The sequence below is a fragment of the Rhea americana genome, unplaced genomic scaffold (genome assembly GCF_003343005.1).
Source record: "Rhea americana isolate MKP2758 unplaced genomic scaffold, rheAme1 scaffold_153, whole genome shotgun sequence".
Taxonomy (NCBI): domain Eukaryota; kingdom Metazoa; phylum Chordata; class Aves; order Rheiformes; family Rheidae; genus Rhea; species Rhea americana.
In genome coordinates this window covers 984,420-1,008,197 of record NW_028185628.1, presented here as the reverse complement: position 1 = coordinate 1,008,197, position 23,778 = coordinate 984,420, and the positions used below count along the sequence as shown (strand labels likewise).

Genomic DNA, 23,778 nt, shown 5'->3' with positions numbered 1-23,778 from the left:
TAGAGGCTTACAGTAATTTTATTTTGCTGTATTTTGAACAATATAATGCATTCTGTCCAGAAGCTGGGAAAGTGATCACTTAATTTATTCCTTTTCTTGCTGCCTGAGCATTCACATGAGTATATTTCTTTTTTCAATTCACAGCTAGTTTACATTACATTGCTAAGATGTGGTCTATGTTGAAATGATTCCATCTGAACTCATTTTTAGCAAGAATTATAATCATGTACTACAGGGCTTAAAGGTTTATTTACATTATTAATTTGTTCTCTGCTCAAAAAGAAAATGAGAAAATGCTAACATAGTTGTTAGTAGTGCAAGATTAGTCTGCATATTGTTTGATTGCAAAAGTACAACATAAATAAAAATACACATAAATATGTACCTAATTATCGTGTAGCAAGTAGTTTACAAAATGTATGTACAGTGCTTAGCCGTCATAAAATATTATTTTTACTAGCTTACTGTTACTACTGAGTATTTCATTATGGATTCCAGATAGCATTTAGGTCTGAAGTGTAAAGTCATTCTGAGTTGTTACTATAGCAGCAACACCTGTATTCAAGAATAAGCAAATGCAAGTGCTGCTACAAGTATTTCATTAAATACAAGTTGGAGTARTTAGCTAAATCTTACCTTACCAAAAACTGCTTTGGTTTTGTCACATCCCTGGAAAAATGAAAAACAGTTTTTTATGATGATTTTTTCTTCAAGCTTCTGTAGTATCCCCTCTGTATATATTTCAGGTTCCATTTCTGTACTCATTCATAACATTTATTTGCAGGATCTAAACGGCAGAATGGGGATTTATTCACTTTGTTTTTGTCTTATGCTATGCAAATCACACTAGCACTACTCAGAGAACAGTTCCAGTCACAGGTTTGGTTACTTTTTTTTTATTGTTATTATTTTCCATTAGTAAGACCAATTTCCTCTTCATCTTAAACATGTTCACTGAATAGTCAACAATGCCTATTAGGAAATTCTAGGAAGTTGTAAGTACCAGATTCAAAATCTAGAGATTAGCAGGCACATCTTGAAAGGACAGAAAACCACTGATGACATGATAAGTGCTTGACTAAACTGCATTTATGTTCAGATCAATACTAGCTGTTATCTTTTTGATTAAATTTTTAACCTCTGCAGCCTCTCTAAGGGGGAAGAATGTATACTYATTATGGATTTAGAATCTGTCTTGAACCAAAGTTAGCTCCAGCACATTTCATGATAATCTGTATCCCACTACACTAAATTTTGCAGTCCTTCCTTTAGTCTGTCCTTAGAAATGCAAATTCCTACTGGGTTTTAATGCATAATACTTTGTGCATTTTTGCAATAAGCTATAATACTCCATACATATAATTTATACTTATCCACTGTCTTTCCTATATATACTTAAATGTTATAGAACAACATCTGGTACAATCTACATTTGGTGAGCTGGCTAGTTATATAGAATGCTTTTGGCTTTCTATGACAAAGATAGAATTTTGGGGGCATTTTTCCTTAAATAGCTTATATAACACTGTAATACTTCAAATATAGCATTACTATTGCAAATACATAATGCTTTCATAGCCTCTGTTCATTAAATCTGTGTTGTTTTGCATAGCGTCAATATCTTATTTATTTATTCTTGTGGCCTTTGACTGAGCCACTTGTCAATTGCATCCTCATATTTTTTTGGTTCCTTTAACCAGTCTTGATGCCACCTGAGGTTGGCAATAACATTTGAGTAATTCTGACCCAGGCTTTGTTTCCAACTGATAAATTGTCTCTTATTATACTTGTGAACAGAAGAAGAAACCTTTGGATAGTTTACTATAGAGTGAAGTATTTTATCCAAGGAATGTGCAACTACTGGGAATTTCATGGCAACATTTTTTAGCTCATCTGGATCAGCAGAAAGGTCTGGAAGAAACAAAAAGTCAGTTAAGAGCCAATTTATGTTTAGGTAAATCAATCAGTCACTTAGGATATAATGAGCTATAACACACCAAAAAGTTGTGGAAGTACCGAATGGCCATCTGAGTATGTGATATACTTCCACTTGTCAGTTCGGAGCATATATGTGGAAGAATTTGCATTGCAGCCGTGGAACTCACTTAATACCCACGGGGGCCGAGGCCTTCTAGATGACACTTCATTTTCTGCCATTTCAAGTAACAGTGGCATAAGAGAATATCCACTGAGGTTCTGCAGGACAGGAATTCTTGCTATATCTAAGCAAAGATAAACATAGTCAAACTGCTAGCACAGTTAAAAAGAGACTAATGTAACAGTAAAGGTGTTTGAACAGCAGTTCTGCTGCAAAAATAAAACATGCATTTCTAATCATTCTCCCCTGGTAACACAGGAACCCAAAGATCTGTAAATAATAATAAAAAGGCCTTAAGGGACTTGCCCACCATCTTTACCAAAGGCAGTATCAACTTTGTTAAACTGATATTTGTTAAAACTGACGTTAAAACTATCAGTGATGAATGGTGCTTCTTCGTCTTTTTATTCATGGGTTCATACCYTTCCTTTCTGCTCTGACTTCCTCAGGTAGGATAAATAAATTGACATAAAGAACCTTAAAAGCTCCATATCTAACGTGGATATGGAATCTACCTGGCACAACCATTACTTTGATAGTATGTGTGCTAAGTTCATGTTGAGCATTCTTCATCATTGAGTAACAAAATGCTTTACAAAAAGTGCTCATTATAGTTATTACCATCTTCCAGGTAGGGAAACTGAGAAACTGAGGCCACTTGTTTCTGTGGTAGGGCTGGAGATAAAGATGATATCATAGGTGATACCAGTACAGTGCACATACAGCGAACACTCTGGATGACATGACAGCCTACTCAATGGCCCTTGGAAGATGCTCTAACATGGACAGGCCCCCTGTATCAACTTACAGGGCAAGCGTCTCTAGCTCCCAAAGATCTGGTCAATATCAGAAGTTTGCAAAGATCCCTCAGAGATATTCCAGAAAGCATAGTTGAGAATCCCACCCATGTTACATAAACTTTGGTGCTTCCTAAAAATGGAGTATGAAAGTACTACTATTTTAATCACCCTTCTGAACATACCATTTAGTCATTCAAATTTTTCCATTTTGCAGTGGACTGTGGAGTATTTTATCTCCTGTTCTATAAAGAGTGGTTAGTTCACTTTTTACAATGATATCCAGTGCATATAGATTGCCCAAAGGTGACTTTTTCCCTTTAGCAGCACATATCTTACTTCTCCTCTGTTTTGTTCTACAGTATATACAGCTGTCATTAATCTTTAGCTCTTGTTCTAGTAAATAAAAAGACTTTAAGGCTGCATTTGAGTTAGCAGTAGAAAGATCTGTAACATATAAACCCAGTAGCTTCCAGTGTGTTGGCTAAAAACTTGAACAAATACATACTAAATTTAAACAAATGCAAAAGGGATATGTGTCTTCCTCTTCTGAAATCCTACACAAGTAATGGTATAAATTGCAGTCACTGCATTTTCCAAACGCAAAAATTTTCCAGCCTGGTACCTTCAATAGCTCCAGCTTCTCCAGTGGAGCTCCAAATGTACTTCCATAAAGACCAACAAAGACAGCGTTATCTGGAGGACAAGTTATGCTATGACCTGCTAAAAAGGGGAGCTTAAGCACTCTTGGATTAATTATCTGTATCACACAGATTCTGCTGGGATCCTGAATATCTGTACTACACTTTGTATGGGTGCAGCTAACCTCAAGATCAGTAAGAGAGAGAGTTTTCAGCAAAGCCCCTGGATAGTGTCTTAGAAGAAAATGTCGCCTTGAGACAATGCAAAGCAAAGCGATTACATTTATCATAAAAAAACCTTACAGTTTGTTTCCTCACTAGTGAGTGTTAGCATGCTGCTTGAAGAGTTAGTATTTGATAGAGATGGTTCTACATGTTTTCTTGTTCACCTTGATTTATGTGCTTTTTTGACATTCAGATTACAGGAAGATAGAGCAGAAGGAAAGAACTTACAGAGTTCTCGGAGAATAAAAAAAAAAAAAGAGAGAGAGAGACAAAAAGGAAGGATGGCAAATCGCTTTATCAAAGATGTTATTTGGCAAAAAGGCACAAATCAGGAGAGAGAGATTTTAACTCTTTAAGTGTGATACCATCAGCTTATATAAGGACCATATCTGGGGCACATTCCTTTACTTACAGGTTCCATCTCAGATTTTGGAACAGAAAAAGAAAGCCACTTGTGTTATTTTCAACTGGCCAACTGGTTTTAAAGTTTCAAGGACAGGCAGGTAAATAAATTTATTTACTTTTAGGAAACAGCTTAAAAGCAGATACAAAAGGATTCTTCACAAGAAGATACAAAAGAATTCTTCACTGGCTTTTACTTACAGAAGTACATTTTTACCTTCTGCATCAAATTCCCTCAGGCAATTGCAGTGCAGTGCACACCTGACATTTCTTAAATAAAGAGCTTTGAAGACTGCTTTRAAGAGACAGTTTTTCTGATCAGTAGCCTAAAAAATCCTGGATAAAGCATAAAATGGCCTAATACTTACTTTCAATTAGATTGATGTTTTATATGATTTATGAGATGTTCAGAAATTCACTCTTAAAAAGTAATTTCCATCTATTTTTATGTAATTTGATGTCAGTCATTTTTATTTGATTCTCTGTCCCATAACCAATACATACCCATTCTTATATCTTATTATGCTTGCCCAGGTCAATTGTTATTTTCTATAGAAAGATCTTTACGTTTCTTCCACATGACCCTTTAAAAAGGAAATTTCTTTGATAAATAAAGTTAACATCCTTTGAGCTTTAAACCCATCTCTGGATGCACTTACAGTGTATTTTCTATAGTAAATTGTTAGGTATAGTAAGGATTACTGATCTCTAAAGTATGTCTGATTCTTATAGGATCATTAAACAAAGATTTTTAATAAATAATTAGTCAGTCTCTGTAATTGTGTTGAGAATAGTAACAGTGATAAGGAACATCTTCAGCTCCTTTATTTAATTCTCCTGTCCACTTTTTGCATTTTATATTAATCTGAATGCATATTCCTCAGATAAAGTGTTATTTCCAATTGTGTTAGTACTTCTAACTTGCATCAGAAAGTAGAGACCTAATTCTGATGGTAATACAGATGCATAATAATAATTAGTAACTGCAAAAACTTTAATTTCATTTGAAGTAATGTGACTCACCAAGCATAGTAGGATAAATATCCACAAGAGATACCATATTTGATACTTGGTGCTGCTGTTTGATGCCTGGCCCCATAACTAAAAGAGGAACATGGGAACTTCCTTCATACATGCTCATTTTATAGAACTGCCGGTGTTCCATAGCAAGTTCTCCATGATCTGCAGTGAATATGATAATTGTTCTTTTAAGAAGCCCAGTATCTCTCAGAGCTGAAATAATCTCWCCTGCAACAAGAAAAAGATACTGAAAAAATATGTTCAAAATATTCCTTTAAACTTCTGTATACCTTCAGAGCAGCATGCAAACTCTCAAGTATCCTGTTCAAAGGCCTTGAAACTCCTCTCTCTGGTGTAGAAGGCAGAGCCCAAAGACTCCAGTCCAGAAAATATGTAGTAGTAAGTGAGGTTGCAGAGGTCTGCCTCCCAGGAGGAAGCTGGAACAACAGCTGTAAAAATTTTGAAGGGCGAGGAKGTACCAGAGGTTGAGATGTGTTTTTGCTACATGAACCTATGGATAATTTCCATCAAAACTAATAATAGATAGTTAATGCAACTGAAGTAAAACAGGGCAGCAGAAGTCAGGATACTAGATTTAGTGTGACGGACTCCTGAGGGTCCTTGTACTGAATCAGCAGATATCTCTGTTTCCTGTGCCTAATTCCCCACAAGAGGCCTTATGCTTATGCATGGAAGATGGGGCAGGATCAATGAAATCAATAATTAAGCAAAACACTTACACATCTTTAATGTTAATTCACTGAGATGATTCTTGTTTAAAGAGACTAGTTACCAATCTAAAATACATTGCTGAATTAAATCCTAGTTAGAGTTATTCTGCAATATCTTCATTCCCTCAAGCCTACCAGACCCCTTTTGATCTCTTTCTCCCATTTATGATTTCGTTCATAAATGCAAAAGATAATCCTATGTATCTTTTAAAACAATTAGTTAATCCTTCTAACATTGCTAAAAGATTAGCTTATTTATTCATGAATTTCATATTAGAATGCAAATAAAATCTTGTTCTTTCACTGTCATTTCTTGAACTAAGAAATAAAACACTATCAATTAAGACCAATTTGCATTATAATTTTTACATATGTAGATCTTAAAACAAACTAGGAAGAATTCTGAATGCTTAATTAATTTTTTCTTTTTAATTTTCACTAATACGTTGGTATACCCTAACATGGAAGGCTTCCAAAGCTCACTTTATTGTTTAATCCATGAGTAGTAGTCATCCATTCCATGATCAAACTCTGCATATGACTTCCGTCTCCAAGGAAACTACTTGGGCCTCAAAATTTACATTTATTTTCGTTTTTTTTCTTGTTAGTACTTTTCAGTCTGCTCTGAATTCACATAGCCTTAAAAACTATCCTGTTATTTATCATATAGATTGATTAAGCAAGATCTGAATTGTTATTTCAAAAGACCCACCATACCATAGAATCACAGAATTAGTAAGGTTGGAAGGGACCTCTGGAGATCTTCTAGTCCAACCTGCCCGCTCAGCAGGGTCACCTAGAGCCTGTTAGACAGGGTTGCATCCAGGCGGGCCTTGAATATCTCCAGAGAAGGAGACTCCACAACCTCATATCAGTATTTTCTTCAAACCAAACAAAACACAACAAAAAAATCCCACTGCATTATGAAACATTACCTACCAAGCATGGCATCTGTCTCTGCACACATAGCATAATAAAATGCTCTAATATTCCTCACTTCTTGCTTTGTAAACTCTCCTGTGCAATTCTTGGTATAAGATGAATAATAGTCTACTGGATGCATCTCTGAAAGAGAAGACCACTTGGGAATTTTAATAGCTTCATATGTTACCTAAAAATAAGTGAAAATTAAATTACTTTAGGAAGTGAAGCAAACATTTCTTTTTATAAACACATTTAATTAAAAACTTTAAAGTATAAATTAACCATACTGAAGTTCTGGTCCAGGAAACACCAGCTGCTTATCTGTTACATAGTACTGCTACCTCCTCCATACTTTCCGTCTGTTTTCACAGGTACCAAGTCATTTAGTTAGACAGGAGGGCTATAAAAATCAGCTAGAAACTGAGGCTAGGAGCCAGAAATATGTGCTTTGCCAGCTGATATCTTTTTTAAGAGAAAGAGATGCTGCAGAACAATTTTCTAGAACTGTATTCCAGAGTAATTACAGACGTATTGGCATAGTGCCTCATAAAAGGATAACTATGAACCATATGTATAAAAAAGACTGGATGTTATATGAGCCTATAGAGCAACAACGAAATTTACTGGGAAGGTCTCCAGAAGAGCGAGTGAAAGTCTTGATATCTTGATAAAAAGCACTCAGTAGGGCAGTCCAATTTTCCAATACATTTCTATTTGTTTCTAAAGAGGTCAAGCTATTTAGTTATAAAGGAGAGGTGTAAAATGAGTTTGAAACTAAAAAATAGGAGCCATTCAATTACATGTAATGCTAGATTTGTATATTCAAACTGGTATTTACACAGAGTTTTGTGTGCTTAAGTACTAGCTTTTAGTGTTTCAAACTATAACACATGTATTTTGCCTAGGCAAAACAGAGCTTCTAACTTGCAGATTTAAAGTACAGATTACTACAAAGCAGAAAAGAATGTAATCTTAATATGGAAAAATGACTTTATTAAATAATAAAAGCACACCTGTTGCTCTCATTTATCTCTAAAAAATCTTCTCTAATAATCAGAGCTGAAGCCAAGACTATAACAATGTAGAAGCAAGTTCTGATAAATAAGCAAATCAAAGACACTAGGTATTTGCCCTTTAAAGTACTGAGAAACTCAAAAAGTATCAAGATACACACAAAAGTATTTACAACAATGTGCAATATAATCCCAAAAAAGCTACACTACGTTTTTTTTTCTGTGCTTTAATGAAGTATTACAGGAAAGATACTTCACAGGCTCTAATGATATTACTTGCTAAAATTACTCATATTGCTGTGAGAGATATGCTGACTGAACGTGTAAATCTAATACAAAAGAGGAAGGGATTGTATCGAGCTCCGACTTGATTCGCTTCATGCCCGTAGGAAAGCTGTGATTTCAGAAGTGAGAATTCAGAAGCAGAAAGGRCTCTCCAGGCTCTAGCTGACCCTGCAGCTGACGATCGAAGTCTCCATCCCGACTTTCCTACCTATCACACACCCCAGTTCCAGATCCGCACGAGGACAGGTTTTAACCCAGACATGGTAAAGACAGCACTCCTTCCTCTTCAGAGATATATACTCAATTCCCCTGTATCCCTGAGAAATGTGATGCTAGCATATCTCATGTAGTAGAAGATAAAGAATACTATACTTGGAGCTCAGATAAAGATTCCTGCTTCACACCATCATGCTGGTCCCAAGTCCTGCAGGAAACCTCAGCTGTGACAGCACTGGTACTCCTGCACCAAGGCTGATTTCACATAGAGCAGCAGCAGCAGCTCAGGTGTCTGGGCAGCACACACCCAGGACTGCAGGCATAGCTCCGTGCTTGGGTTGGCCCCACACATTTGTAGTGCTTCTCCCTGATTAAATAACTAAGGCACTTAATGTCTACATGGCTCTGTGCAGCACAAAAATACTCAGATCCAAGTGGACCCTAAAAGCATTACATCCTCCATTTACTGGTGTAACACTTACTTAAAGTACCAACCCTTGCTGAACTGAACGTGGATTTGTCCAAAGGCAGGTACAATCTCTGTGTCTCTGATATGGATAATTAAGAGCTGTCTGGACAGCCATATGCATAGTGTGTACATCTCTGCAGCATATGACACGTTTGACTACACTGGGCCACATGTTCCGATACCTACAAAGCCCTACCTCCCAAAATAGTCGATCTCTCTTGAGTTACCCAACAGGCACATCAAGTCATCTAAACAGCTGGCAAGACAGCAAGAGTTGAAGTGCCCACAACACAGTGACAGAACCCAGCTTTGTAATACTCAAAACAGACATACTAAACCTAAAGTTTCCTTAGGGCCTACAGGAAATTGGCTACAAAAAGAAATCAAGCAAGATTAAACGACTGCAGACAACTGCTTCAGACATCCTCCCAACACTGAAGGTCCTTGGATACATTAAGTCACATTTCAGATTCCTCAAATGGTATTTATTAGTTGCTCAAGTTGCAATGGCTGCAAAAAGTGTCCACCTCCATCCATGACTGGTCAGAAGATGAACCCTTTTCTATCAGACTGGGATCTAGTTTTAAGGATTCATGAAATCTCTATGCTTGCTTGTTGTAACTCCTATCTAGGAAGAAAGCCACATGCCGCAGAAAGGTGCCAGCTGGTGCAAAATGCAGCAGACCATCTGCTTAGCAACACAAGGTTTCATAAACATACCACATTGATACTCCACTCTTTATTAGGTCCCCAGTAAACATATAATTTAAGTTCTTCATCCTTGCACTCAAATTTCTCTGTGAAATTGATCTTTGGTTTTTTTTAAAGATTGCTTCTTCCAGAGCAGATACATTCCAGTAGAATCAGCAAATGGTCAATAAATGATAACATGTGGTTCATGTAACCAAACATGTATACATAGTAGTGGAAAGGAGATCAAGAAACCAAGAAGTTCAAGTACCTGACCTAGATTAAGTTTAACAAACACTTGTCAGAGAGGTTATAGCTAATCTGTTCTAAAATCCACTGAAAGAAAGTACTACCACTTCCAGAGAAACCTCTGTCCTAGCAGTTAGCACCTAGGAAGTTTTCCTTAATATTCAACATGGATCTTGCTTTTTGCAAAACCAGATTATTCTTTAATGCTCTTTCTCTCTCCACAAACTTCCAACCACTGCTAGAATAAAAGAACCCACATCTTTCAACCTTAACTTGTATTTCCTTTTGCTAAATCTGTATTTTTGTGGCACTTAGATAAATAGATTTTGCAGTTCCCCAAGAAGAAAAGGCCAAAAAAGTTATATAAACTGCATATGTTTTTTTGAAGTAAGTATAAAGTCTTTTTCAAACCTAATTCTCAGTTCTTCAGCTACAGAAAAATCTTAATGACTTTTATACAGTGAAAGCTGTAGTCATCTATTTATAGTTTTGTGACAGATGAGGGCATGTGGGGACCACACAAGACACAGATTTAAAATGTTTACTTCTCCTTCGGGATGGAATGGTATCTGTTGGCTTTGCACATATGGAAATAATGGGACTTTTCTACATTCTAAAAATAAATAAATAAATAAAAAGTTAGACTAGCAAGGAAAGCAGTTAACAGAAAAGACAGATTTAAACTTTGCATTACTGCTTCAAGTTCTGGCTTAACAGTCCAGGCAAAGTCAATCTCTCACTATAAAAGTTGGACAGACTGATTTCATATAACATCAGAGAATGGAATATGTTATAAACAATGAACCTGAGACCATTACTGAATATAGCAACTATTTCATAGTTTAGTATATAGTTTAAGATATATTTTTAACCTCTGAACCAAAAATTTCTTTACTGAATCAGTGACTACTGCCAACAGACCTTTTCCTTTCCCATAACCAACAGAAATTCTTCACTTCTCTTTGTTCAGTCTTAAATTGGAAATCTAGTATCTCATCCAAATATTTCTTACAGTGAACTGAAATATAAAAATTGGGTCTGACCTGAGAAACAGTTATCCTGTGAGGAATAAAACACTTTTCATCATACATATAAATGAATTTATACTTAAATTCCATCTTCATATACCTTTTCAAGCCAATAGGGAGATGTTAAAAATGTAGAGGATCCAAAATTTTCTCCTGTAGAAGGTGATGGATATGGATGTGGTAAATTTAATCCCAAGTAAAGAACAAATGGTTGAGTAAAGTTAATGGCTTCTTCCTTTATCCAATTTACTGCTTTATCCGTGGTCTGCCAATCTGCTTCCATCACTCTCATATGCGTCTTATTACCAGCAAGATTGACCATGGGTCTCCCTTCTTGTCGGAGCAGGAAGTCAACATCCCTGGTCCAGGCTTCCACACGGTTACTAAAAATATATATGCAAGATACATATTCAGTGAAAACTTTTTTTTYCTCTCTTCCTCCAAGTAAAAAGAGCTAAGAATTCAATACAAACATAGCTGCATTCTATTTGTAACTTCTATACAAAGGACATTTTTACTAGGCTAATCAATAGTTATTGGATATTTATAGCTTTAGTCATATTTTTCTGCTTCTGAAACTTCTTTTTTTTTAATAATTTCATGTCAGAATGGTTCATCTTCCCGCCTCTGTAAAATAGCATTCAAAAATAGCACCTGCATCTTGTGGACCTTACTCCACATTTTGCCATTGACTCACGTGCCATTTATCTGGTAAATGGSCTGGGATTTTTGTTATTCAAATAAGTCCTTTGGGAACTAACTTGCCTGGAGTAGCTGCCTTTAGAACTAATATCTGTTTTGTGGATTGTACTTCTATAGCTTTTTAAACACTATCACTCAGGACAAAAATCTGYAAGAGTGATTTATCCTGTACAATTCCTTTTGATGCAGTCAATAAGTACTACCAAGAATAGGGAATAACAGAGGGAAAAAAAAGGTCTAGGGAGAAAGGAAGGGGAATAAAAAGACATCACTTCAATGATAAAATATTTTTGGAACAGATTTTCTAATATCATTACAACTGTTGCCTCTCTGAAACACTCAGAAATCTGAGCTGCAGATGTCCTTATTTCTTTGCCAGAGTGAATAACACCAAAACTGCCATAAACAAAAGTTGGAAAGAAACATTCCATTTAAAATGGCAATTTTMATATCACCATAGAAATGATAAAAGAAAATATGAAACTGCTCAAGATTTGATCATGTACTTTCACTAAAACACGTCATTATCAGTATTTAAAGATAYCAAACTGCTTTCATCCCCACAGGAATTTTACCAGTATACTTTTAATTTCCAGAAAAACTACCAAGATTATCTATAGCAACAAAACATATTTTATTGTTTTAATGCCTTGTTTAGATGTACACACGCTTTCMAGATAAACAGGCTTAATCAAATTACTCAGAACAAATTTAATTAGCTAGACCACCAACAGAGATATATATGTATTTGATAAATATATATTTGATAAATATAAAAATCAGATGATGGTAAAGGTTTGTGTGTATATATGTCAAATTGCATCTGATGTCATAATRTTGATATATACAGAGAAATACATTACTTAGGCCACAGACTAGTCTGATCATCTACTCAGAGTGAGGTCAGGACAAAGCTAAATAAAGAAAAATGCAAACCAAAAAAAGCCTCAGACCATTCCCCCATTCTGGGGGCAACACAGACGTGGAGGAAAAGTTATCCTCAGGCAGCGGAGAAGAAAAAGATATGCTGTAATACATGTCTTCAAAAGACTAGGTGGAGGGGTGAAGAAAGGGGGCAATATTAAATTCAACCTTTGAATTTAAACAGAAAGAGCAAGGACTTGACAGGTAGTTATTTAAAATCTTCAAAACTGAATCCCAACTCTAATGAAGGGGAATCATATCTCCTTTGCTAGCAGACAGTACTCCAAAGATAACAAGCATAGAATGGATAAAGCCAGAGAGAAATAAAGGATGGGAAAATAACAATGTTTAAACAATGAAGACAAGGCTTAATGAATTACTACTGTTATTAATCTAAGTGAAAATAATTCTACGATAGTCAACACCTACATCTATTTTAATTCTTACATGAAGACAGCCACTAACATTCAAAAGGACAAATGGAGTCTTTTTGACAGATAGGCAGCAGAGGCTTCACATACTCAACAGTCAGGAGGCTGAAGCTCTAGGTCTTTCTTTTTATGTATGTAAGTATGTACATTTATATGTATTTATAAGTATTTCCTAGCAGCCATTTTCTTCAAATCTGATTAATCATGCAGCTATGATTAATCATCTTACAAATAAGTCACATTCAAATGGATACTTAGTATATTTCATTATGTATTTCTATTTTGAAGATATTTAAACTTCCATATCTAAAGAGAGAATTTATTTGTCTTTGCAATGCACTATTTGCAAGAGCTTAAGAAAAAGCAGAATCTATTTATGCCATACAACTACACAACTTAATAACTTAATATTGCAGCAGGAAAGTTAACAATTCTTTTTTAATCAAAGTATCTACGTCAGGTGAGGGAGCRGTGGTTTTGCTCTTTAAGCAAAATTAATTTAAGTTAAATTTCTAAAGAGATAATGTTGTGTACTGTGTGTCGCCAAATCACTTTTTTTTGGGAACAAGCTGGTGTCCACTGAATTTAGCATCCATATCATGCTAGTTGAACCATTCTATCTCCCTTTGCTAGTCTCCTTTTTAACAAGAAATTAAAACAAAAGGACACTTCTAATTATTTCATCAATGAACAGAAACCTTCATTATAACTATTCCACACTATTTATAGATTACTTAATTAACTACTTAGGATTTTTAATGTCTGCACAGATGCCATGCTAGAAATGAGATGTACATTTTCTCTGAGAAATTTTATTTGCAGTATTTATTTTTTAAATGAAAGAAAAATGTGTAAGCTCCCATTTCCATATTCCTCTTCTGGAGGCATAGAAGGGCTGACTAACCATGTATCTGTTCTAGTTTATTCTCAACCTCAACCCACATTTATTCAAGTAACAAAATAAGGGGTTAATCTTGTTAAGCACAGATCTCAAACTCTCACTGACAGGCAAGTTAAAAACATAATCAAAAATTTGCATTAGGGGCTACTCTAGGATAAGGATGTATACTTTACAGTATCAGATACCTTTGAAGTGTCTATGAATTCAGCCGACTGAATTAGTCATGAGACTAAGAACTATTTGGTCACATTATGTGATGATATGGTTACATCTTAACTGTAGCTTTCCTTTAACAGAAAAAGTTGACTCTTGAAAGTAACAAAGCCCGTTAGTTTTATCATATGACCGCAATTTGAAAGATATCACAATATTTATCTAAGACTGCACAAAATTAATAAGAACTTCTACTACAGATATGAACTTTCCTGTACCTTGCTGGTGGATGTCCACCTACATATCCATTGCTTTGTGCGACTCAAACCCCATCACTACAGCAGATAAATCTATACATTGCAGAGTGAGAAAAATCAGACTGCACGGTCATGACTCCATTGATACTGATRCTTTTATACTCTTGCAGAACCTTGAATTGACTTAATCTATTTCTCAATCTGTAGAGATTTGTAATAAAAATAATAAGATTGGTATGAACAAAAACATGAAAGTGTGAAAGCACCAGAAGAAATAGGTATGAGTAAAGTTAAAGCAATGGCATGCATCAGTAGCCAAGGACATGAATGAACAGCAGTAAAACAGGTAAACACTAAGGAAGATGCTGTCAGCATTGAGACCTTACTGCAGATCACTTGTTTACTTGATTACTGCAGAACTTGCACTCCAGTAACATAGTGGCAACAATGTTATAGCGCACTATACCTGCCATTCCTCTTCCTGCTATTCCAATAACAAAACGGAATATAGTAAGATACCCGCAAAAGAGGAACCTAAATTTCCTGAAGCATGAAGTAAGCAAGACTTCCAGGCAAAATATCACACTAAACCAACTTCTTACTCCTAATGGGTGTTAAAGACCTATGCAAAGAAAACCAACCAACCAACCAAAAAAACCCACTTCATCATTGCTGATCAACAGGAAACCAGGAAACACACCAAGACCTCATCAGATGGCATGTCTTGTCCGGTCACATGCAAGTAACCCTGTTCACACTACCTGGACACACATCTTGGTTTTTTTCAGTAGGTATATGAGTATGAGATTGTGAGGGAGCAGACTCTACAAACTTAGAAAGTTAAACAACATAAAAATTACCTTCCTCTTCTGTATAGTCTTGCATGTTTTTTTAAAAAATTATTCCAATATAATAAAATTTTGCTGAGTACTAAGCACTATATATTTTTTCCACTTCGCACCCTCCACCTGAGATACTTTGTATTGAAGTGAGACTCCTTCTACAGTCTTCAGCTCAGATGACTGAAAGGAAGGTTTTTGGAATCCACATATTTATGTGTGACCGACCTTTTTTCCGTGTCACCTTTTGTTCCTGTAATCATTTGAATAGCTAGGACATTTTGGAATTATTTAGAACTGCTCCTTTTTTAAACCTGGAGTGACTTAGAGACAAACATTTCAAAGTTATGACATTTGTTCTATCCCAGTGAAGAGCAGTCTGAGTGCATGCTATACCATTTAGACAACATGAAATTTTCCCTGCCAAAGAGAAAAGTGCAAGGGTCTGTACAATAACGCAGATAATTTTTATTTTCCAGGGTAATTTTTATTGAAAGACTGTGCTAGAATGCCTAAGAATGATGCACCCACAGAATTACTTCTGTCTTGCATTACTAAATAGTACAAAATCTGACCTTTTGCTTTCTCATAGAATGGTTCTGTAATAGGCACATCACATTATGCTGATCTTAACAACCTTATATTGTTAAGATCAACTACTCTTCTAAACAGCACAAATGCCTGGGGCATTCACAACAAGCCATCTTTAACATGCAAGAACACAAACAACTGTAAGCATTCATCTTACTGTTCCATTATGTTCCTCGCTGATAGCAACAGAAAGTTTTCTATCATTCATAGAATCATAGAATCAGTAAGGTTGGAAGGGACCTCTGGAGATCTTCTAGTCCAACCTCCCCACCCATCAGGGTCACCTAGAGCCTGTTAGACAGGGTTGCATCCAGGTGAGCCTTGAAGATCTCCAGAGAAGGAGACTCCACAGCCTCTCTGGGCAACCTGTTCCAGCGCTCCGTCACTCTCACAGTGAAGAAATTCATACGAACAAGCACAAAGAATCAAAATATGACTGTTRTATATTTAACTGCTTCTTACTGAAAAAGAGAAGTGTTAAGGATAATTCGGTCTTCAAATAAGATTCTAAAGCAAAAGACCTGAGGAAGAACATTCATCTGTTCATAGCTGACATAGTAAGTTATTRAGCAGAGGTGTAGACAGAGACAACAAGGAAGCATTAGAGTACTTAAATATATACACTGTTTAGTAAAAGAAATAAACATGAACATCATAAGCTTTTGCTTCAAGTCTGTAGCTGAATGATCCCTTATTTCCAATATAGACTTGACATTTGGGGGAAAAAAAAGAAAGAACAGAAAAAAAAGCCTTTCTTTTTTTCACCATGTGAAACTGGAAAAGTTTTTATTAATTTAGGCAACTAACTTTCTTCTCAAGTGGGTAATATTTATAAAGTACTTTGTAGATAAAAAAGCAGTATGTAAATGCTATATACTACTAATTACTAACTTGTAATATATACCATTGTTTAAAAAAATGTATGTTTTGTGATTGTAGATTTAACACTCAAATATTATTATGTATTTTTTCTTTTCTGCTTTTCCTACACTGCTGAAATAAACAAGCTAAGAAGTCTCAAGGAAAGGCAAAAACAGCTTATGCATTTCCTTTGTGAGCAATACCAATAATCAAATATAGCCTTCTTTCATGTTGGGCAAACCCACAATTTTGATCTTCATCTTCCAGATAAAGGTAAAAGACAAAGTGCATCTGCATGAGATATGCTTGCTTCTGCATAAAGTTGCAGGACAGAGCCTTGCTAGGTTCCTAATATAATTCCTCTAAAATAAAAGCTRCTACCATTTCAGTCAGAGATAGAAGGCTCTTGCCAAACTACTACATGATTTATTCATTCCTGTCCATACCATAAGAGGATAATCTRTCTGCTTACCTCACTGAATGATGTCCAGAGGTATAGTCTAATTTCCCGTATTTCTGTGTGTGGTAGCCATACTTCTGCATGAGATCCATCCATGTTACATAATCTGGATCCAGGCCTTTGAAGTTATTCCAAGATTCAGTTAAATGAGTGAAAAGACCACTCCACATAGCTGGAAAAAGAAAAGATTTTTTTTGTAGCACAATTGGTACATTCCATCTAAAATAAGATGAAATAAGATACATACATACATACTTGGTAATGGCAACCTTCTTGTTATTTTAAAGGTAAAAGTTTACATTGTGAGCCAATAGAAAAGGGAATATAAAATTCTAATCTCCTGAATCTTATTATCATCATCAATATGAGTAACAAATAACCTTTATTAAATAATCCCCAGAACCCCTCAATCATGGAACAACATCTTTCTGGATGCTGTACAGTCATTAAATGAAGCTTTCTCTATAGATGAGGAAATATGAAATATGAAATTGAAATATGCTTATTGACTGCAGAAAAAAAATGCCACAGTAGTACAGATCCTGATGAAACAGTAGTATATTTACATTTGCTTCAGAGCATCGTCTCCCCTCACTTTAGTTAGATTTTTTGTGAATTTAAATTTAAGTATATTTGTGAAGAGAATTAGAATGTATTATTTATATAAATATTACATGTTCTCAGTTTTACTATTTTTATGTAATCTATTTCACTGCCAAGTGTTAAAGCAAAGGAAATTATTAAGGGAGAGGACATTAAGAAATGAAACCAAAAGGAAATGTAAGACAAATTATTTCACTGAAATCMCAAATTGTTTCTTTGCAGCTGGTCAAGAATGGTTTACACTTCACACACATACACAAAGATAAKTTAGAGTCAAAGGGAATCCTAAAACGAAACTAGGCTACTCTATTAGCAATGGAAATATCCTGTAAGAACTAAGAGTGTAATCCCATACAATGGCAAGGCAATACTCTTACTCTCCTCACCTACTGTCCACAACAAGACCTCAGATCAACCCCAAATCCTCCTTGGCCACCTCCTCTTTTACTATCATCTCTGACCTCTACACAATAGACMTACCCTCAGCTCCTTGCAGGTCTCCAAGCTACTAGGTAAACAAGAGATGCCCCACTGGTTCTGAGCCATACTTGTGATGACTGACCGGTGGTCGTGAACATGCTGATGGATCATCTGAAACGCTAATCAGAACYGATGATTTGTTGAGTTCTCTTCCCCACTGGGAGTGACAGCCGGTGTTTTCACAAAAATTTTTTGAAGTTAAATAACCTAACAGGAGATTAYTGTTCTCACCAACTGAAACTGGCTCAAAAATCACTAATGAGAAAACAACACATAGACCAACAACATGTTCACATAATCTTGCTCACTTAAAAAATGACCCTGAGAAATAAAAATAGGTCCTAGGTTTTGCATAAATGGAATACAACACTAGATTTGACAGCGTGTTTCTGCTGCAGTCAGGACAGATKGCTTCTTCCAATGCAGGCATCAGAAAAAGGTGGATCTCCTCTTTAGCTACAGATGAGATTTCATTTACTTCACATCTGGAGGGTCTTTGCAACAACTAAAAAGGCTAGAAATATTTTAAGATGTAACTTTTGACTCAAGAACATAGCTTCCTACTAAATTTCCAGCAAAATTCTGTTATTGTGGAATTGTACATAGGGCACTAACTCTGACTGCAGCAAGAAAAATACTGAAGTATTCAGTTAAAGCTACTGAAAGATACATTATGTATTTAACAGAGTGTTTGGAATAAATGTCACTGGAAGGTACTGTTAAAAGCTACTAATTTATTCTGCTGTTATTATTTAATACATTTTCCTGACAACAGGAAAGAGATTTATTACCTTTATACTGGGAAGGGAGAATAGCTCTGAATGAAGCTTCAGCACTGTAGCAGGCAAACTGACAATTTCAATAGAAATCCTGAAGATTTTTTTTTWAAATACTGAAGCTTCAGAAAAGTTGCAAAGCAATTTGGGAGCTCAGAAGTAGTTGGAAAAAGAAAAATAAAAGGTTGAARGGAAGACGCATGAGAAGTAGAAGATAGAAAGGGCCCAAATATCAGAAGACTGTATAGATTCAGAAACACACTGAAAAATCCGRGTCTTACTAAAAAACAAAACAAAAAGACCCAAAACTGATGTACGCCCACCATAAGCATACATTTAAGTTGACAAGTCCAAGAATTTATCATTTTCTTTCATATGATTTTTTTTTGTGGTTCTACCTGCACGGGAAGGACAACAAATTGGAGAATTGGTATAGGCATTGAGAAAGATGGTGCCATATCTCTTCATATAGTTTATGAAAGGCAAGGCCACAGTCTGATTACCCGGATAAAATGTCAAGCGTCCATCCTGTAATCAAATAGAAAAAAAAGACAATGTAAGCAGCATTACCCAAATAATTGCCTACAGTAATTCTCACATTCATTACCCAGCAATTGTATTACTGAAATGCTGGCAATTCTACTCAAGTATGGWAAAAAAAGTATTGAGAAGACTTTCATTAATTCAGTAGGAAATGAATTACTCACTAAAAAATGTAACTATAAAAGATAACTGTACTTTTTCACAATAAAATTATTTCCTTTGTACTGCTATATGCATTCTAAGCTCCACTTTTGCAGGAACTTTCTCCTTTAGCATTCTACCACAATGCATTGAATAGTGATAGACATGGTAAAAAATTAAAAGGAGTCATACAGCATCCTGATGCAGACTTGTGTAYTGGCATGTATGGCTGTTTCTATGTGTCGACAGAATTGTGTTCCTCATCCCTGTTCTTCTGTTCCACACCACGCCTCTGTGAACTTACTCCAAACTACATTCAAGAAAAATGATTAGCAAGCTGAAGGGAGGCTATTCTCCTGGTAAAATACAGTCTACAATGGCTCCCTTGTGATAYATTACTGACCCTTCGTTTTATCCATTTCTTTAGCTATGATTTTAAATCAATGACTTAAAACAAAAACCTCAGAACTTCTGAATAATCATTTCTAYAGTATAAAATTGAAAATGACAGGAAACTAGGCACACAGCCCTGTTTTAGGTCACTGTCTTTTTCCATCACTTGTATCTCTTACCTTGGTTCAATAACATGTCTTGACTCAGCCAGTCTTAAACTACACTACTCTTTGGTGAAAGGACTGTTGACAGTGCACCTGCAAAGACGTTAATAGATCTCCCAAGCAACTCTAAGCATCTGAGTAACCCTCCCCTACCTTTGTGACAGTAGCATGAATAGCTTAAAGTATGGGTAGCTTAAAGGTTGTGTTTTGCATAGCATTTAGTTTTCAAAAGCAAGTAGGCAGGCGGTGGAGTGCATCAAACTCAAGCTACAAATTCACCAGCTAGTGGCTCATTTGTACCAAAGACTATGTACAAATTTGTACAAATCACCACATCAGCCTCTGCACCATAAATGCCAACAGATAAGTTCTTACCTSATGTAGTGAGTGGACCATCCTACTAATTATTTTAAATTATCTTATTTTTATTAAGGGAGAATAGTTCWCATATCAAAAAACACAGTAAAACAGCTGACTGTTACTCTTTGGTAACTTACTTATGCCCACACACAGCCTAAAAAAAATATTCTACTGAGCAAGCCTAATTTCACACAATGGGTTCTTGATCTCTGCTGGACCCAGTAAGCATCATTATATGACTTTTAATACAGAATCTTGCACAGTGACTTTTGCTGTATTTTTAATGTGAAAAACGTGAAAAAAAGATTTACTTAGTGAGATATTACAWCTTCAGCAGAAAACATTTAACTTTACCTCTTTTCTCCTGCTAAATCATAACCAAAAAGCAGCAGATAYGGCTAAAAGCAAATGAAAGGAGTTGCTTTCTCTTAATACTGAATAGGCAGTCTTATTCAAGAAAACATCCTGACTGCTTCACTGAAGTCTSTACCTAGAAACACATGGAGAACTTCAACTATCTACTTGAAAATTTAAAGAACATGTACAGTCTCAAGGKATGCAAGACCAGGGCCTTAACACCTATGAAATTTTACGTTTAAAATAATGCAACATTTAAAACTGTTGCAAATTCTTCTCTATCATGTGAGTCATAGTGAAAATGCCAAAGACAACAGAAAATGCTATTAGCTTAGAACAAAACAGGTAGAYGCATATAAGAATTCTGAGAACTGCTAGTTTATACACTCCTTGTGAAAATCTGAAATAATACTATATAGTCACATTTGGCAAGGTTTTGAAAAAGCAATTACAGAGATATGTGCAGCATAACTGTACTCTACAGTAAGAAAGAATTGTTTTAAATTACTGAAATATTTAAATTATAATTATTCTATTTTATCAAAAATCATTTAAAATWTTTTAATGTTATAATATGACCACTTCATTTTCCCACTAGACACTCAGTCACCCCTCTTTTATTTTCTGCATTCTTTACAGTTCAAAGCAGAGACTGTGAGTAGAGGAAAACAATGCTCTCAATTCATTTTCTGACAGAATATCCTATTGGAGAACATAACACAGTAGAGAAAATCACTCCATTTGTCATCAGTAGAGCTGACAGTGACATCCAAGCATCATATTGCAATGGACCAACATACAGCAATCTCTCACTGCAGATCAGAATACAATACAAGGCTGATCACCTAATTTTGCTACGTACTACAAATGGCATCTCAGCACAAGCACTTTGCAGGAGAAACTGTAAATAAAGTAACATGTAAATAAAGTAACTGTAAATAAAGTAACATTTTAACATGTAAATAAAGTAATCTATAATATCTGGTATTGGTAACATGGAACGTGATGTGTAATCTGTAATATCACTGAGTATGAAGGGAACTTTGTTTGGGCTGGAAGTGTTCTCTAGAAAGTACAGGACTGATTTTTCATTCCTATCAGCAAGATAATCATGTTTCTCCAAAAAATGAAGATTTGTCTGAACAGCTGGATTCAGTAGTTAATTCTTTGATACAGGACAGACAAGTKACATGTCTCTCTAGTGGAAGTAGTAAGTTTTTGTGAGAGACKAAGAAGATGAAAACACTAAAGCTATTTCTGGAAAATCATTCTCTAAGAACTGYAAAGGACTTGCAGGTCTGAAGTACCTGAGCTAATGGAATTATTCGAAGTAACATAAGCAAGCACACTTCATTCATGAACTTGAGCTCTACTGCAAGCAAAAGCATGTAGACAGCTGCCCATCATCACTCAGTCAATCTCATGTAGCAATTTCAGAGTTGAACTACCTACAGCCAGTAGATTCCACCACCAACCCTCATAAGAAGCACAGTGCTTGGTATGAGACTTAACATCAAAAAAATGGCTGTTCTACGAAGCAGGCACTGCTTTGCAAGCCAAACATAGTCAAGTATCAATAAAAAGAGGTATCTTGAACTTTTGAGGCCTTCTATCTTCTGATTCTCAGAGTTAAAAACATATTTGAGAGAAAGGCTGGAACAAAATGCTCCAGCTCCTCAAAGGCTTTCTGAAGCTCTAGGTTGAAAATGTGTACAAGATAGATGGAACATACAGACTTTAAAACAATCCCAGAAAACAAAGGTGTGAGTCTCTTGTACATAGCATTAATCACAACAAACGCAGGCACATTTTCAAATGGCTGTCATACYTTTTGACAGCCTGCAGGACTTAAGGTTCTTTTCCAGAAAATCTATCAGCTAGTTTCAACTTTACGCAGCTCTGCCTGTTCTTTACTGGAGATGCGATCAGAATGTTTAACCAGCTTTGCCTCCACCACCCATCTCATCAAAAACTTCTGCAACACAGTGATCTTTTAACTTTTTCTTCTTCCCATGCACTAGGCAAGCATCTATTGTGGAGTAGGTAGCTTTCAGAAATGGCACCWTGTTCTTGATTGTTCTTGTACAGAACATCACAGACAAACATCCTTTGTTTGGCATTGGAATATTTACAGCAGTGAACATACAATTGACACTGGAATATTTACAGCAGTAAATATACAAGGWAGTTGCATCAAGTCACTCTTGCAAAGATACCACTAATGCCTGGAAGATGGTCATGAGAGTCTTCCTGTATATTAAGACATACTGGAGCCTTATTTAGATTAGTCTGCTCCTTGAAACAAAGTGGTCATTGATAAATTCCCCAAATCAAAACTATCATGAATTTGGCAATTTTAGTAAAAGCTGAAATTTTGGCGAAAATTTAACATCTAAAAAAAGATCACACATTACTTTGGAAAGTGAAGAAAGCTTATGTTCTYGCAATAAAACAATAATCAAAGAATGCAGCAAAGAGGAATGAAAGGAAATAAGGAGTTATAATACAAAAGCTATTGCTTTATCTTTGATAGTACGGGAAACAGTATTTTAAGAAGAGGTTTGAAGAAGGATACTAAATGTGTTTCCCACGTATTTGGGAAGAATAGATCCCAAGAACGAGAAGCAACATGAAAAAAGGCAAGAAAGTGCTCTTAAGTGTGTAATCAAGAACGGCACCCTGAGCTGACAGGGAGCTAAGTGATGTTTTCTCAACAGTGAATAAGAAGTGATGGGATATAAAAGACCTTGGAAGTGAAAACAAGGAGCTTGGATTTAACAGAAAGGCGAGATTGGGATGACACCCAGAGAGCAAGGCTTTCCTCGAAGTAAAACCTCGATAAAAAACACCTCGGCGCCCCGCCGCGCCGCCGATACTCACGAAGGAGTCGCAGGCCACCAGCACCACGCTGGGCCGCGCCTGCCCCGCGGCCGCCTGCCGCCCCGCGGCCAGCAGCAGCAGCAGCAGCAGCGCCAGGCCGCCCGGCCCCGGCCCCGCGCCGCGCATCGCCCCGCTCACGGCAGGGCGGGCAGGAAGCGGGGCCCCAAGGGCGGC

General features: G+C 36.0%; 1 protein-coding gene across 3 annotated transcripts; it reads right to left on the bottom strand.

The window, feature by feature from the left end:
• On the bottom strand, positions 1-23,772 carry ARSK (arylsulfatase family member K). Of its 3 annotated transcripts, none has more exons than XM_085299742.1 (8): positions 23,605-23,772; positions 19,165-19,294; positions 16,920-17,079; positions 10,889-11,171; positions 6,854-7,025; positions 5,187-5,411; positions 2,106-2,222; positions 1-1,911 (listed from the first exon to the last, which is right to left on the bottom strand). In XM_085299742.1, exons 1-8 carry the CDS (start codon positions 23,728-23,730, stop codon positions 1,631-1,633), a joined length of 1,494 nt encoding a protein of 497 aa, XP_085155868.1. In that variant the 5' UTR covers positions 23,731-23,772; the 3' UTR covers positions 1-1,630. The 3 variants fall into 3 exon arrangements, with proteins under 3 accessions (XP_085155868.1, XP_085155867.1, XP_085155869.1); XM_085299741.1 differs by having other exon boundaries at positions 1,998-2,222; positions 23,605-23,771; XM_085299743.1 differs by having other exon boundaries at positions 1,792-1,911; positions 2,017-2,222.
• Between the last annotated feature and the right edge of the window lie 6 nt (positions 23,773-23,778).